Source organism: Empidonax traillii, unplaced genomic scaffold, assembly GCF_003031625.1.
Source record: "Empidonax traillii isolate 1590-97213 ecotype Southwest subspecies unplaced genomic scaffold, ASM303162v1 scaffold805:size286791, whole genome shotgun sequence".
Lineage (NCBI taxonomy): Eukaryota > Metazoa > Chordata > Aves > Passeriformes > Tyrannidae > Empidonax > Empidonax traillii.
This window is the reverse complement of record NW_020955998.1, coordinates 9,316-25,946: the sequence shown is the minus strand read 5'-3', so window position 1 is coordinate 25,946 and position 16,631 is coordinate 9,316. Positions and strand designations below refer to the sequence as shown.

Genomic DNA, 16,631 nt, shown 5'->3' with positions numbered 1-16,631 from the left:
GAGGGAAGGACTTCAGGGTGGATTTATATTAAGATCCAGAGATCAGGGTCCTCTCTGTGTGACATCACTATCCTGGATGAATTTGGTCTACTGTTTATTTGCAGCGTGATCGTGAGCCCAGTATTTCTACCGAGTTTGTAGTGGTGAGTAATCTGATTTCACTGAGTTGTCCAGAATCACAGAAGGGACAGGCAGGCACAGAGCCTTGAATGTGTGGTTCTTACTCTTTATTCTCTGGTTTCCTGGGCTGTGCTTCATTTGCTTGCGCTCATCTTGGCTCTGATTTACCAATCTGAAATTTGTGTCGAAATAAACACTTGAGTGCAATGAAGGGCTTTTAAATCCCCGCACGGGAGGCTTAATCCTTGACTTTCTGAGAGGCTGTGCCTGTGACAAAGGAAAGTGAGAAGCCACTGTGCTTTATTCAGCATTGGTGCACCTCCATCATGAAAGTTAAAGAGGAGGTTTAACAGCATTTTGGGTAGTGTGGTGATTTGGAACTGGTTTTATTGCTTCTCATCTTTTCTCCCCAGAGCTTTTTTTTTTTTTTTTTTTCTTCCCATAGTTACGTCCTGTTCATTCAGACCTGTCTTTATGCTTTAGGAACTCTAGGACTTTGCATTCCCAGGAAACTTAGCTCTCTTAAACTCCTGTTGCCAAGTGCTTGTGTATTTAAGAATTACCGTGCTGCAGTTTCTATCTCCTGAAAAGGAGACGCAAATCCAAGTATTAAATGTGCAGCCTCTCAGTCTAGTCCTTTTCCCCTAGACGTTTTCTCCTTACTACAGTAAATCATATTTTTTGACAGTCAAATGAAAAAGCCGTTCATTTTTCCTGTGCTGAGCTGCTGATTAAATATGTAGATGACTTGTCTTTAGAAAATGGGTTTTCTTCCCTGTGGATCATTGTAAATCATACTTTTGACAAGAGCCAGATTCTTCTGTAAGATAAAGTTTAAAAATCTGTTTCATCAGAGCCTGGGGGCTTGAGTGTTGTTGGTTTATTTTGAGGAATTCGAGCCCAAGAACTGCTGGTGCCTCAGTTCTATATTGAGCAGCAGAAATACTTCAGATTATCCTCAAATGTTTTTTACCTTCATAGAAGGATTTGAGTGATGAATGGCAGTTTGCCTGCAATACATATTCTTGTATTTTTGTTGGGGAAGAATAACCCAGTGATTAATTTGGAATTAGAATGTTCGGGGAGGATCTGTGTTCTTTTTTCATTTGTGGTGGTGAGCTCAAAGGGGTGGGGTGCAGAGTTTGTGAGGGATTTTATTGTTTTATTTTGGGGTCTTTGATTGTTTGTGTTTTTTTTTTAATGTGGCATCAAGTGTGTGATTAGACACTTAAAAAAATCATCTCACACCTGAGGAGTGCACAGTGCTTCTTCTGGTCTTAGCAATAGGTTGTCCATACCTGGCTGCAAATCTACTTTAAAACTGTATATTTAATTGAGCAGACAAACCTTAATGTCCCTGGTAAACCCTTTTTACACCAAAGATCACAGAATTGTTTTCCATTGAATGCAGTTTTTGTTGTGAACTGTTGCACTAATGCACTTGTTGATAAATAAGTATAAAAAGCAGGTCCATCTAGTACCTAAAATGTAGCTTTATTGCCTTGACTTTTCTACTGGATGTGCTGGAGCTGCTCAGACTCTTCATTAACACTCCTGTCCACAAGTCCATTTCTGGGTTAAAAGAATATAGTGCTACAGACTATAATCTATAGGGATAAACTTTAATCTTAAAGGGATAGGAAAGCGAAGAACCAAGGTTTTCCTGAAACAAATCAACTCCTGTGGTTTGCCTCCTGGGATCATCTGCTTATGAGAAAAAAAACTAAAGTTTGCAATGTCAGTAAGTTCAGTAGAGAAAAAAGCAGCTAAAGATGTTAAGAATGGCATGACTGTGCTGCTTCTGTCTAAAACCAGCATGAAATTAGCTTCAGATAAATTTGTGACTGCATTTTTTTTGTGTAGGTTACCATAGGTCTGCTTAAGAACTTTGAGAACCCAAAATGCACAGTCATTAAATCAAAGATGTTTCATTTGGGGTTACGTTTATTTTACAGTGCACAAAAACTTGTTGTAGAGAAATGATTGACACTGATGTCATCTTTCAAAAAACAAGCAACAAAAGTATGGAGTTGTTTTGTTCTGTTTTTCAGAGTTCTAAAACCTTCCTGAACGGTGCATCTCGATGCAGAATCCAGATGCCGACCTTAAATGCTAAGGAAAATGGCAAACCTCAGGTAAAATGTAACATATTGTTGTAAAATAGCATAGAAGGCTTCCTAAGGCTCACGTGGAACATTTACAGTAGATTTACTGCTGGTGAAGATTTGCTCCTCCTTTTATGATGCTGAAATCTCTTTCCATTCTCATACACAAATGTAGTTTCAGATGAGGGAACTAAGCATTACCTGACAGAAGTGCTGCTCATTTCCTGACATAAATACTGCTAGCAGAGCTGAATGAGATGACGTGCTTACTCAGTTGGTCTTTTCTTGTAATCTTGACACAATTCCAGCAGTGCACTGAAAAGTGTTTCAGAGGTAGCCCACTTGAAATGTTTAAACTACGTGTGTCGTGTTTGCCCCGTACTTGCAGTCTCACTTCTCTCCCTTTTGAATGCAACAGTCTTATGTACTTCCAAGATTATACATGGAGATGGATATTTCTGAAAAGGAGCAATTATTCAGAAAAATACTGCTTAAAACTTGCGACCTTAAGTGGTGGTAATTCTCACTTATCAGTTGATGAGCAAAAAGATATTTTATCTTTTGGTGGGCATTAACTGAAAATTTCCATTTGAAAATTTGTATTCAGTACACTTGGCACGTGGTATCCTGAGAGGATAACTTTTTTTTTCCCCCCCCTTAACTTCTTTCAGACTTTTCCAGGAAAATAGAAACTTCCTGTTCCATTCATCCTTTGCCCATAGAATAATAATGAGCATTCACAGGGTACGATAATCAGTGTTGGTAAAAAGGTTTTGAAATTTTTGCTGAGGAAATACTTCACTCATCATTTTGATCAACCCAACCTAAACTCCCACTGTAGAGAGCTTTTCATTTTCATTTCGAGCTGCTTAAGAACACTGTCCAGCCCATAAACCATTTGTCAATATTACTTCCCAAACATCTGGAAGATAAGGGGAGATAGAAGACTATCAGCAGGTGACTATTTTTCAGCTCTGTCATCATGACTTAGAATCGTGGTCGAGAATGGTTAGTGTTGGAAGGGACCTTAAAGATCATCTCGTTCCAACCCCCCTGCCATGGGCAGGGACACCTTCCACTCTCCCAGGTTGCTCAGAGCCCCATCCAGCCTGGCCTTGAACCCTTCCAGGGATGGGGTAGCCACAGCTTCTCTGGGCAACCTCCTCTTGTGCCTCACCACCCTCACAGGGAAGAATTTGTTCTGTAAATTCCCACTTGCTGGCAGCCTTGGCAGTGTTCTCCCCCCATCCTCCCTCCGCCCTGCCAGCTGGGTTACGCGCTTGTAATGCGGAGTCTTAACAACGTTTAAAAAGAAATGAATAAAAGAATTAAAAATCCTTGCTTGTCACTCTTTGGGACTTCCTGATTTTCTGCCAGTGACAGAAGAACATCTTTTTCCTGTCAAAAGCAGAGCTGAACATCTTTCCTTTTCACAGTGGTTGTGTTGCAGTTGTGTGGAGCTGATTTTTCACAGTCAGCTTTTGAGCCTGTGCAAACAGCAGATGTTTTGCATTTATGAGTTGGTCTCCAAGCACACTGGAATGGCAGCTTTTACTGGGTTTTCATTGACCTCTGCAATTACTGTAAAAAGAAAGCAAATACTCAGGATCTGCAGTGATTGAAAGCAGAACGTGTTTTTGGCTGCGTGACCTGAATACCTCTGTGCCTTCATTGCTGCTTATGTTAGGTTGGCCTCTTAAAAATTACACAAAATTGAGGCATAATGAATCCTTCCCCAGAGATCAAAAGTGTGCCATATGCCTAATCATGCTCTGTGACAAGCTGGCAAGGTTGTACAATGTTAACTCTGCCAAGCACAAACTGCTGGTTTTATTTATCATTTAGTTATTTGCAGCTTAAAAATCCCATATTGTCGACAGAAGTTTCCAACATGAGTTAAATAAGGTTTTTTTTGGACTTTAGTCACTTCTACTTCAATATTTAACCCATTCTTTTGAAGTAGATTTAGAGCTACTTGTCTGAGAAATGAGCAGCATTGCCTCAGACAAACCTGGCTAAGTTTGCTGTGCAGATTGTGCAAGAGATACTCATTTAGACACTTACCTGGAAGTGTCTTCCAGTGAATCCAGGGGGAGCTTCACTGCTAAAGCCCTTCTTTTTCTCCTCTCTCTGTCTCTCATGTTTTTTAAGTGTTAATAGCAGATGGTTTGAATTGCTAAATCCAAATTTCAATTGCTAAATGACTTCGTTAAAATAGTTAAAGTTTTGAAGTTGCTCCAGTAATTCAGGAGACAAATACTTATGATGATGATGGTGATGATGGAGTGACTCGTGAACAGTTTACAGTGCCATGTCAAAGCTCCCTAGATGTTTTTTCTCTGTCTTCCACTTAATGCTTTGTCAGGGTGCAGGGTCTCCTGTATATCCTGTATCCTGGCTACAAATCATGTACGGAACTTTGGATGCTGCTGATGGTTTCTAAAATTATGCTAAGTGTCTGGGCTCAGGTGTCCAGATGGTTCCCTAGTGCCTTCTGCTAAATGATGTTCTTTAGAAACTGAATTTATTTAGAATCACAGAGTGTAAAATAGCAGAATTGAATTTTTCGAGCATTTCTTTTCCCTTCTTTTCTTCCTCCATCAACTCACCAAATGTTAAACAGAAAGTTTTAATCTTTGTAATAAGTACTGGAAATAAAATGGCCTCTTGTTTTATCCTTACTAACCAACAGTCAGATACAAATTTGAGGCTTAATTCTTCACTGAGTCTTTATTCAAATGCTGAAGAATCAGGGGGAAGAAGACAATATGTAGAACACATAACTACATCCCATCCTTATTCTGAGTTGGAAAAGAGGTACTGAGGGCTATTTATACCTGAAAATTCTTTTTCCTGTGCACAGCTGTAAGATGTAAATTTCCAGCTCTATTCTGAGTTTGTTTCAGCGTGGTGGATGGGTAAAAATAACATCTGCCCTCATGGCTACAGTGGGATGGCTTGTTCTTGTTGAGTGGTAACTTGCTCCATGAGTATTCTTAGCAACCAGTGGAGTTCTTGGGGTAAAATTATTCCCAGGGCTAAAAAGGGACTCAGAATTCAACTTAGATGATACTGGTACATTCCAGGCTTTTATAATTTGGGGACTGCAGTGCTCGAATGAAACAGAGGTGAAAAAATAAGTGATTTCTTAACTTAAAATACTCCATTTCCATAATTCAATTGGAAAGATGGCTTGCATTTAAATCAGTGAATAAGGTGATGTTGCAGAGTCTGAAAAATGGGCTTAATTGCACAGAAAGAAGATAACACATGCTTTATACAGAAATGTGTTGTAGTAGTCAGTAGTCAGCTTTTATTAGACCACATTTATGTAGTGGGGCAAGGGAGGACTGGAAACTGTTTTATTCCACTGAATGTGCTCTAATATGTGAAATTGCTCCACAATAGAATAGAAACTTGATTCCATAACGGAGTGTATGCACTCAGATATAAACAACCAGAATTATTTCACCTGATATTCTGTATATACTCTCTCTGTATCTACTCTGTGTATTGAAATCAAGGTATTTTTAAAAGCTGTAATGTTCTGTGATAAAACATACACTCGTTTTTAAAAATTATTTTGGAATTACTTGGTTTCTTTGTATACAAATTCTGATTCTTTGTTCTTCTCTCTCTCGTGTGGGGAAACTTGCAGGATCCGGAGGTGCAGCATTTGCTTACTGACAGTGAAAACTGCAGCGTGTCCCTGAATTCCAGCGGGGAAGGAAGACATGGGACATCAGCAATCAGCTTCCTTGGGGCCTTGAGAATACCTGTGAGTACTTGTGCTGTTCCTCCAAGAATTAAGTTTGGCCTCAGAACTCATATTTCCGTGAAGATCTGGATGGAGTGGTAGAGGATATTAACTTTGCATCACAGTCTTGGAATGCCAAGGGCTTTGGGCTTGTCCTCTGCTGGTCTTTTCCGTGGCAAAGTGGAAGTAACAGGTAGAAAAATTGCTGCTGCTCCCACACCTGAAATCTCAGGGCCTCTGTGGTATTTTTCCTGCCTGCTGTTGGGAAGGGTCCTGAGGAATAAATGCAGCCCTCCATACCAGGGGTTTAGGAAATCTTTCCTCAAACAGATATCAGATGGTGAGGGGAATGAAGATAGGTTAATTTGGCAGTTTAGTTGCAGCTCTGTGCAGTAAGTACACTTTTATATTCCCAGCAGGAAAGAGGATGGAGCAGGTTAGTGTCTAAAATATGTCATTGCTCTCTGTGCTCTTGCCACATACTGATTTGAACTGTGTCGTACTGGCTTTTTATAAAGAGCTGAACAATAGGGAAGAAATCTTGTGCCTGAACTGAAGGAAGGATCTAAAAAGCACAGAAAGATGCCAGTTTCTCTGGAATACACTCCAAACCTGCTATAATACTATATAACAGCTCTTTACACAAGGAAAATAAGTGATGTGAGAGTACCAAACAGTATAAAATCCTTTGCCTTCATTTCAGTGTTCTCTCTTCAGGTTATTCTCTACCATTTTAGTGTTTTCAGTCAATTCAGTACAATTGAGAAAGGATAAAAAAATACAAGTGAAATACCACAGTCTGCTCTTTGTGCTCTCGGGGGAAGAATGCTTCTTGGGAACTCTCGAGAGAAAAAGAAAAGCCTAAATGTTTCTTAGAAACCATTTTCATAACGGCCTTTGAAAGCAAATAGCTCTGTCAAGATACTAACTTGCTATTTTCTTTATTCTCTCAGGGAGTTGTAGAGTTCTCCCTTTGTCTTCTGTTTGCAAAGCTGGTGAGCTACACTTTCCTCTTCTGGCTTCCCCTCTATATCACAAATGTAGGTAAGTATCACAGTAAAGGGATGCAGAATTATGGCTACAAAGTGTGTGGGAATACAAGCTTGAAGTAAATAAAATAAACACTACTGCTTCTAAAAGAGGCTTTCTCTGCTGCAGTAGCAGGAGTGTTGTAAGCCACCAACTAACATATTTCTCAGGTTTCTGAATTCAGAGGACATTTTCAAAAGAAACAAACAGAAGAACCTGGCTCATCTTCAACAATTCCAGGCATAAATGCTGTGTCTTTGGCTTTTGCAAACAAATCAAAAAAGGCTTACTTTCTAAAAATGCACTTAGATACATTTCTCTTGCACAGTGTCACCTTGTGGCAGCTTATTCCTGTGAATAAACAGCACTGCTGTAAGGTGCCTTTGCCCTGGAGTGACAAGACTGTGGTGAGATTTCTATCTCTTATAGTGTAGAAATGACACAAATGTTTTGCATCTCTGCCTAGAGCATCTTGATGCCAAAAGAGCTGGGGACCTTTCTACGCTGTTTGATGTGGGTGGAATCTTTGGTAAGTTTTAATACTCATATTTCACCCTTATTCACACCAGTTCAGTAAAAACTCTGGTGCACACAGATTACATATATTATTGTATAGTCTTTGTGCTTTGTGTCCGCTGAAGAAGAGTGGCAGTAAAGGTACTGAGCTGAGAGCTGTGTTGGGTAGCAGAATATCTTCAGAGCCAGTTATATTGTCCAGTACAAATTGTAATAGTCAAATATTACGGAATAATAGCTCCATCAGCTCTGGCCCATGAGTCTGGGTCACACCAGCTATCAAAATACCTTCCTTTTGTCACTCTAACGAAACAGAACTATCCCAGCTTGTACATTGTGTATTTTTTCTGTGGGCACAGAGGTGATTGGCCACAGGTGTTTTGGTTTGTTTTAATTAAGCCTCATATGACTGCATGGGATAAAATTGGGAGATTGTTATAATTATAAGGATGAGGCTATTCCTTTCTAATTTGTTAGGTGACCACTGAATAATTAAATTTTGATGCCGGTGGGGACTGTATATTTCACAATAAAATAAATATCATCCTGAAGCCTTGTTGACTTAGCACACACCCCCTTCCCCTCTCCACCTCCCCCAGTTCCCTTATGGAAATAAGCCTTGTATCAGTCCATTGGAAAATAATGCTCATGACAGAAGTTTCCCTGGATCAAGAACTGAGTAGACCCTGGCAGTTCAAGATGCTGATGTCCAGGTGTGTTGCAGTTCCCGTTCTGTTCTTGTGCTGGGTGTGACTTCTGCCATTTTTCACTGCTGCTTTCATCCCAGAGGGCAAATAGCCAGGGTCAGTAGTACCTTAGAGATGTGGGTGATGTCTTTCAGCAGCATCTGATTCTGCTGTGGACACAACCTTAACAACCTGCCAGTGCAGCTTGGACCTCTGGCATTTATTTTTAAATTCAAGTAGGATGTGAGCACTTTGTAGATGGGCAGCTGGGAAGGGAGAGGCAGGCCCAGGGTGACGTTTAGGAATCTGGAGAATCCAGGGAACTTCCCTTCCTTCTCTCTGTACCAAGTTCCCTTTATATAATTGTGACAGCTCCTTCCCTCAGGCTTTGCAGCTCCCTCCAGCCACACGCTCCCCATTAGTACAACGTGTAGGGTTGTTGGCAAACACAAGAAGTAGGGAAAATTAAAGGGCTTGGATTGACTACCTGGAGAGAAAACCACGTATTTCATTTGCCCCAAGATACAGAATAGCTCGTTTCCAGTGGTCAAAGTGTGACAAAGACATAAAACTTGAGAACGAGTTAAGAGACCAGTAAGTAGCTGGGCTCAGCTGGATTCCTGAACACCAACACCGGGGCCATGACCTGCCAAAAAGGCTTTTTGCCTTGGATATTTGGTTGGAATAAACGATGAAGAAGAACAATAGTCTGCTGCTGTTATCTTCAGGTCATAACTGGTTGGGTTAATAAGGATTTTACTGTGTGAATTACGTTGTGAGGCTCACATGCTGTGCTGCTGTGTGTAGCTGTACAGTAGGAGTCATTGGGTTGTGTCTCATTAAGTAATAACTGATGTCTTTTGTGTAAAACATGCACTGAGTGTTTTCTTCTTACACCTGCGTGCTCTTCCAGGTGGAATTTTGGCAGGTCTCATTTCAGACAGGCTGGAGAAGAGGGCGTCAACCTGTGGGATGATGTTATTGCTGGCAGCACCCACGGTAAGAAATTGCTCCTCTCAGCCGTGGCTGAGACTGTGACAGCATTCCTTGGACAGTCCTGCAGGCAACATTTTCCAACCTGGATATAAAGAGCTCAGGCCAGATTAAAAACTGCCATGAAAAGCTGAGCCAAGTGTAGACACTGGGGCTGCCTTTACTAAACAAGCAAATAAGTTTAATGTATTGTTTGTCAGAGATTATATGAAATTCTTCACTGTCTTGTGAAAGCAGATGTGTAGTTCTTAGCCAGAATTTTAACTAAAATTTACTAAATTACTAAAATTTTAACTAAAATTAACTAAAATTTACTAAAATTTCTGTGCTGTAGCTGTTGGAGAACTGGCAGTTGCACACAGGAGATGCACTTTTCTTTTATTCTTTTGTGAGCACTGCTCTGTGCTGTGTTGAAGCTGCAGGTGGAGTGTTTAAAACTGAGTGGTCTCATAAGACAACCCTTCCTTCTGACAGGACATACTGGGGAATAGGATCATACCCCTCATCTCCCTCCTGGAACTAGCTTTCATATGATACCAACTAAGATATTTTGTAGTTAACATGGGGAAAATAACCTGGGATTAGTCTGTGCGTTGATATTCAGAATGCTTGTTTTTCTGTCTTTACAGTTGTACATGTTCTCTACAGTCAGTAAAATGGGGCTTGAGGCCACTGTGGGTGAGTATTTTTAAATTCCCTATGCCAAATGTCAGAGGTGTTTAAAGACTGCTTGTAGTACTTTTGACAGCAATGTTTACTTGTATAGGCTGAATTCACTTGTGGTTTTCTATCTCTTACCTCAAAACAGAAATTAAAACACAAGTACAGACAGCATTGTCTCCCCTGCTGAAAGGCCTCAGTCAGGTTTAGGGTCCTCTAGTGCTGTACAAGCAGAAAAGGGGCTTAGGGGTGTACCCTGTGAGTAACCCTGCTCTTACAGTGAGTTTGATCAAATTTTCCCCTTTCTCTGACCTACCAGGATGAATAAAGGCCCTGGGAAGTGCTTTTTGTCTCAGCCCCATCTTCTGTTATGTTTGAGAACTCACACCACGAAATAAAGCATTGAAGAGAGGGAGGAACATACGTTGGTTTTCCTCCTTTCCCAGTTCTGTAATGGGGTCAGGGGAGCCAAAGATGGATTAAACCATTTGAGAACCACAGACTGTGATGTCTCCTGTTAACAGCCTTTCAGGCAACTCAGATTTTCCCTCTCTTTTTTTAACTTTCTGCAGTGATGCTGCTTATCAGTGGTGCCCTGGTGAATGGCCCTTACGCCCTGATCACCACTGCTGTCTCTGCTGACTTGGTGAGTTTGGCTTCCACTCTGTTTCCCTGCAGCAGTTTGGCCTCCAGAGCGAGCCCTTTGACTTCTGCAGGGTCAACAGGGAAGGGGCTGCATTGTCCCAGAGCAGAGGAGCTGGAGAGGCAGTGCTGAGCTCAGCCACTGAGATTGTTTTAGTTTGTGTATCAGTAGGAAGGAGTGGCACGCTCGTGAGGGGCTTCTAAATTATTCTTGACCACTAACAAGACACCATATCTTGTAGATGACAGCCCAGCATGAAGGTTGCATGCAAAGCCAGGCCTCTGTACAGGTACCTTCTCCCTTTTTATATTTTACATCTTTAAATGAGGGGGAGGAGCTGTACCTGTGCGAGAGATGAGCTGGTGACTTAACTCCCATCAGGGAAGAAAGCTATTCCTGCCACAGACCTTTACAAAAGTATGTAAAAATAAAAAGTCAAGGTTCAGATGCTGCCCTCTGCCCTGCAGTTGCTCAGGCTGCCAAGCACTTCCAGATGGATCAGGTCACACAAATGCCGTGTGAAAACATCGACCCTGCTGCCTGTTCACTAAGGGAGGCTTTGGAAGGTGCTGGTTCCTTAAGGCACCAAGCAAGAAGCAAAAGTCCTCTAACAAATGTGCTAAATACAGGAAAGGGGAGCAGGACAGAAATCTCTGGAGCCCTATCCTTGGGCTTTAGAGGTCTTGGCAAGACCAGGGTGACCACCGTGCATTGCCCATTTTATCCTTGCTGAAGGAGCTGCTGGCTGGAAAGTGGGGCCTGACATTGCTGGATATTTAAGCCACCTTCACAACATGTATCTAATGTGGAGGGGTGTGAGTTGGGTGATGTTGCAAGGCCTTTTCAGGGTTCAGCTCAGGAGGGTCTAAGCTATCTTTGTCACTTCAGGGTACCCACAAAAGCCTGAAAGGGAACGCAAGAGCCTTGTCCACAGTGACGGCGATTATCGATGGAACTGGATCTGTAGGTAAGCCAGAGATGAAGATCACCTGCCTTAGCTGGGGTAGGTTATAAAACTAAGGGTCTTTGACAAACTGGGCTCGCTCTTCAGCTCACATTTTGCCAGAACAGCTTTGAAAATGGGGAATGGCACAGACTTAGCTTGAAACCTCTAGTGGTCCCGCACTTGAGGGTGGGAGGACGAGGGTGTAAGACTGATACTGGGCACAGACAGCAACAGGAGATGCCACTGGGTTGTTTCTAGGATCAGGGATATTTTATTCATGCCCTCTGCACCGGTATGTGGAAGGGGAAATTGAGTAACATTCAGCTTAATCATTTTGTTGAGCCAAAGGCAGACATTTATCACACATTCAGCCTTCCAGCTCCCCTGGGTTAGGTTTTGCTTTGGCTTGCATCTGTACCAGTAATGTTTTGCACTTTCTGGGACCTTTTAATACAAAAGGTAATACTGAGTTAACTAGAATCATAGAATATGCTGAATTGGAGGGGACCCATCAGGATCATGGGGTCCAACACCTGTCCCTGTGCAGGGCACCCCAAAAATCACACTGTGTGCCTGAAAGCATTGTCCAAACACTTCTTGAACTGTCAGGCTTGGTACTGTGACCACTTCCCTGGGGAGCCTGTTCCAATGCCCAAACACCCTCTGGGGGAAAAAACATTTCCTGACGCCTAACCTGAACTAGGTGGAAAAATTGATGCTGCAACTTGGAGTAACTGTATTTTAGTGTATCTTACACTGCACAGTTTGACAATACTAATGCTGTATTTTAGGTGCAGCTTTGGGACCTCTCTTGGCTGGTCTTATTTCCCCATCTGGTTGGAACAACGTGTTTTACATGCTCATGGTGGCAGATGCATGTGCCTTGCTAGTAAGTCTACAAATAATATTTAGTTGCTGTGTATTCCCCTTGTGCAAGACTATCCCAAAATGCAAATTTCCCCTTTGCCATTTCAGTACTCCATCTTCTGTGAAACTTCCATTGTGTAGGAAATTTCCAATTAAAGAGCAAATCTGCTCGTTTTGAAATTTCTCATCCAATTTTAATCAGAAGCGCAGATTTAATTCTGATGCAGTTCCCGAGCAACAGGAATTAACAGCTGTTAATTGCTGGCTGAGCAGCTTCCAGCAGGCTTAATTGTAAATAAACTTTCATACAGAAGTTGCTTCAGATTCCTCTCACGGCAGAAGGACTTCTGTTTTCTTGAAAGGTGGTTGAGCAAAGCGATAACAAATGTTCTCCTACCTTTCCATATCCCTAAAATTGCCGCCATAATTAAGCTGTTGAAAGTTAATACATCACATTTTCCAGATGGGCCCTAAAACTGCTGTAGTAGCTTAGATGAAAAACTGGCATCCTAACTTTTGACAGTAACCAGGAGCAGATGTTTAGGGGAAAAGGAGTGGAGCACATATGTAGTGGCTTGGTTCAAGGCACATCCATTTTCCTTTTTTCTTTTTTTTTTTTTTTTCTCCTGAGATCCTGTGTGCTCGAGAGAAAGATCTGAAGAGCGGGTTGGGTTGGGGTTTTCTTTTTCATTTCTGACTTACTCTGCTCTGCTTTTAAAGACCGAGGAAAGCACAAAAAGACGCAAGTCTTGCTGTACCTTTGAAGTCGGTCTTGCTGCACCCACCTGTAGGTCACGTTTTTGTGTGTTCCAGAGATCCCCCTGGCAGGTGTTCTGTACCTGCTTTGTTCTCCCCCAGAGCAGAATCGTGCTATGACCCACCTCAGAGGTGTCCTGAAGTGTCACCTGCTTCTCCTCTCCTTTGAAATCCTGGGTGGAAGTGCTCCTGAAAGGGAGCACTCTCAGGAGCTCATGCCGAGAGTGCCAGACCACTCCTTCCTGACACGACGAAGTCTTGCTTTGAGTTACACTTGAGGCTTTTTTTTTTTTTTTCTCTAAATTCAAGTTAACCCCAAAAATTTAAAGTAATTTTTTCACGTTTAGGATTTGAAATCTCTGGAAATTCAGTAAATAGATTAGGTAAGTTAATAGCTGATGTGTTTTGCCACATTGGTAGTCAGCAGCTTGATAAATCCTGGTTTGTGCTGTTTTCAGTATTAGGTATTTCACACTGCAGAGTGAGGTTTGGGAGCTTATTGTACTTCTCCCAAATAGACCTAAAGCTCTGTTGTTGGTTTTTTTGATTTTACAGTAATTGATTAAAACCAAGTGGGGGAAAAAAAAACCCCAAACACTTTTCTTTGCAGAATCAATTAAAACACCTTTGCAAAGCTCTGTTCTTGAGAGGACTGACTCTGCTGTTGTAATAAATCCTTTTTTGTGTAACTCTTGTTGTGGTTTTCCTGTCCTTTGCAGTACAGCATAAAGATGCCTGTGTGCAAATGTTGTTTCTTCAAGGGAACCGAGAGGGGCTTTAGTCTCTTACAGGGTACTCAGTTCTGTCCTTCTTGGCCACTTCTGTACCTCTAAAATGTTAGGTTTAACTTCTTAAAACACTAATACTTAGAATAGTGAAGGAACTTCCATTTATAACAGTGAGACTCTGAGGGTAACGTAGCCAGAAACAGTGAGAAACCCTGAAAGTTCTAATTCTGTCTTTAAAGTATGTGAGAATCACCAATTTTAATTGTAAAATTACTTTGCTGGTACTAACTTAGTAGCCCTTTTAAAGTGCACTGGAAATTCCTGATCCAGCACAGGCACAAACTTGACTCATCTTGACTAATTGTGTGATGAAAGCTTTTCACACACAAGAGTTGCTTTTCCAAATAACAGTTAAAATACTTTTGTGCTCCAAAGTTTCTATCTGCCGTGTTTTCTTGAAGTCTTGGGTTCCCTCTGCTGGTTTCTTTACATGTTTGCCAGAAAAACGTTCTGGTTTCTCTGAAAAAATTGATCTCTTTGTTGCAGAAAGGAAATTACTTTCCTCTTGCCTATTCATTGTGAAAACTCCTCCTCCAAACATTGACCGAGCATCTGTAAATCTTCAAATTTTTTAATTTTTTTTTCTGAGTTCAGCATTATAGGGTGATATTTAAATGAGAAACTCTTCAAGTAACAATGAACATCTTATGTTGAAATAAGTTTCTTAGCTTATTTGTCTGTTTATAGATACTAACACAGATACTGTGGTGGTTTTTGCAGCTCTTACTCCGTCTTATTCAGAAGGAGCTTCAGTGTGATGCAGATCACACCCTGTAAGTGCTGTGTTTTACTGTTGCTTGTTAATAATGGTTTAAAACACATTACTGATCCTTTCATATGTAATCATTAAGGTTGGGAAAGACCTCCACGATCATCAAGTCCAACCTTTGCCTTGCAGTACATAACGCAGACTGAAAGTGTTAAAGGCCATTTATGTCTGGGTTAATTTTGCTTCAAAAGAATAATCTGAGTTTGATGTTTACAAACCATGAACAGTTTTCTTCAGAACATCTTTTGAAAATATCTGGAAGCACACGTCTGTCCCGGTCTCTTGGTTATGGTGTATTTTTTCCTGGGTTTCATCCTGCAGGTGGGGAAAATAAGCCCCTCGATTGCTTGGGCTGTGTTTAATAATAGCTTCAAATTCACATTTTTCCAAAATGTCTCCTTAAAGAAAAGGGTGACTTTGGATTTACAGTGGTTTGAATGGAGGGGGGGGGAAAAATCCAGTGAACCAGTGGGGTTTCACTTGCAGATGCAAAATCTAAATGTGACGTGTTTTGCCACATTGGTAGTCAGCAGCAGTCTCCTTGTGTGCAGTTTTGGAGAAGTAACATGGACAGAGAACAGAAAACACGTGGCAGGGGATAGATCCTGCCCTTTGGAGTTGGAGGCTGTGAGGCCTCACACCTAAATCTTTCCTGCCTGGTTTGTTCTTCCCCAGGTTTAAAGAGCACTGAGCTACGAGAGCAGAGCTGGACTAAGGACTGTGTCGGTGGTCGGAGCTCTTCCCTGAAAATCCAAACTTCATGGGATGAATTATTCTCTCTTTAAGAGGTTCTGTTTGGTGAAGAACTTTGCACCTTTACAGGAAGCAATGTGAGAAACGCAGCTGGTGAATCCCTGAAGCTCTTTATTTTTGCACATGAGTAAGTACCTCAGGATGGCAACTGTTCATCAGAGGAAGAGACAGGAACCTTGGGAAGGTTTTAGCAGCACGCCTCAACTGAGCCAAAGAGAAATACCAAGTGCCTTTTTTATTTCTTTTTGATAGGATGTTTTTAATTAAAATTATGAACTGCCTATTTGCCAAAAATCAAGGCAAAACTAGAGCAGAAGGAAGTTGAAATTGTACCAGCCTGGCAGTGGCTGTCCCAGTGTCAGTGAGTGAAGTATGTGTCTCTTATGTCATCTTGTGTACATTGAGGGCATCACTGCATAGAGGGCAATTTCAGCTGGTTATTAAGATGTGCTGCTGTTAGTATTTTGAAGCTGCTCAGACAGCAGCCACCCACTGTATTATTAGTTTTTAACTACAGTACTGCTTCCCAAGGACAACATCCAGCCTTTTGGTAGGTAATGGAATTTACTGTTGCCATGTACTGCAGTTAGCAGTTTTCACAGATTCTCTGGGTGAGTGTTAGTCCTCAATTAGGATTGTGCAAAAGAAAAAAAACAAACAAACAAAAAAACAAACCAAACAAACAAAATAATAAAAAATAAATTAAAAAAAAAAAAAAAAAAGAGTTCTAAGCAACAAAAAGCAGCTTATGAGTCAGAATTTCCAGTGAGGGCTCTGATGATTTTCAGGGCATTATAAACTGGCTGTGCAAACGTCACGTAATTGTCTGCCAGGCTGGGCTGAAATGAGAGGTGGTTTCTTGTGAGCTGTGAGCTGTCCTTGTCTTACTGCACTTGTGGGTTGAGCAGATGAGCTGCTTCAGTGCCCACTTACCACAGTGATCTCTGCTGGGTACTCATGATTTCAGTGCTGGGGTGGGCACTTTAACATCCAGAAATGTCTCTTAAGTGGCTCATTTCCAGTGGCTCTGAATTTCAGATTTTGGGGCCCAAATATCAGAAGAATTAGCTGTGTGGGCAGTAGTTTGTAAGAGAACATTTGAGTAACTAGTGTTACCCAGAAAATAGGTGGTTTAGTGTCTTCAGGACATATAATTTCTTTGTCCAGCTGCTTTGCAAACAGATGTTTCTGCAATTTTTTTTTTTTAAAGATGTATAAAGTGAAAAGAAGTCCTTTTTGTATG

General features: G+C 41.3%; 1 protein-coding gene across 5 annotated transcripts in view; it reads left to right on the top strand.

The window, feature by feature from the left end:
* SLC37A1 (solute carrier family 37 member 1) overlaps window positions 1-16,056 on the top strand; it is a 33,848-nt gene extending 17,792 nt beyond the window's left edge. For 4 of the 5 annotated variants that reach the window (XM_027901682.1, XM_027901685.1, XM_027901684.1 and 1 more), the window contains 11 exons: window positions 2,172-2,255; window positions 5,881-6,003; window positions 6,936-7,026; window positions 7,478-7,540; window positions 9,127-9,212; window positions 9,836-9,884; window positions 10,439-10,512; window positions 11,398-11,476; window positions 12,247-12,344; window positions 14,587-14,639; window positions 15,311-16,056. In XM_027901682.1, the coding sequence (XP_027757483.1) occupies window positions 2,172-2,255; window positions 5,881-6,003; window positions 6,936-7,026; window positions 7,478-7,540; window positions 9,127-9,212; window positions 9,836-9,884; window positions 10,439-10,512; window positions 11,398-11,476; window positions 12,247-12,344; window positions 14,587-14,639; window positions 15,311-15,326 (816 nt within the window). In that variant the 3' untranslated portion in view covers window positions 15,327-16,056. The remainder of the gene's footprint in view (window positions 1-2,171; window positions 2,256-5,880; window positions 6,004-6,935; window positions 7,027-7,477; window positions 7,541-9,126; window positions 9,213-9,835; window positions 9,885-10,438; window positions 10,513-11,397; window positions 11,477-12,246; window positions 12,345-14,586; window positions 14,640-15,310) is intronic. The other variant, XM_027901687.1, reaches the window with a different exon arrangement.
* Window positions 16,057-16,631: the final 575 nt, after the last annotated feature.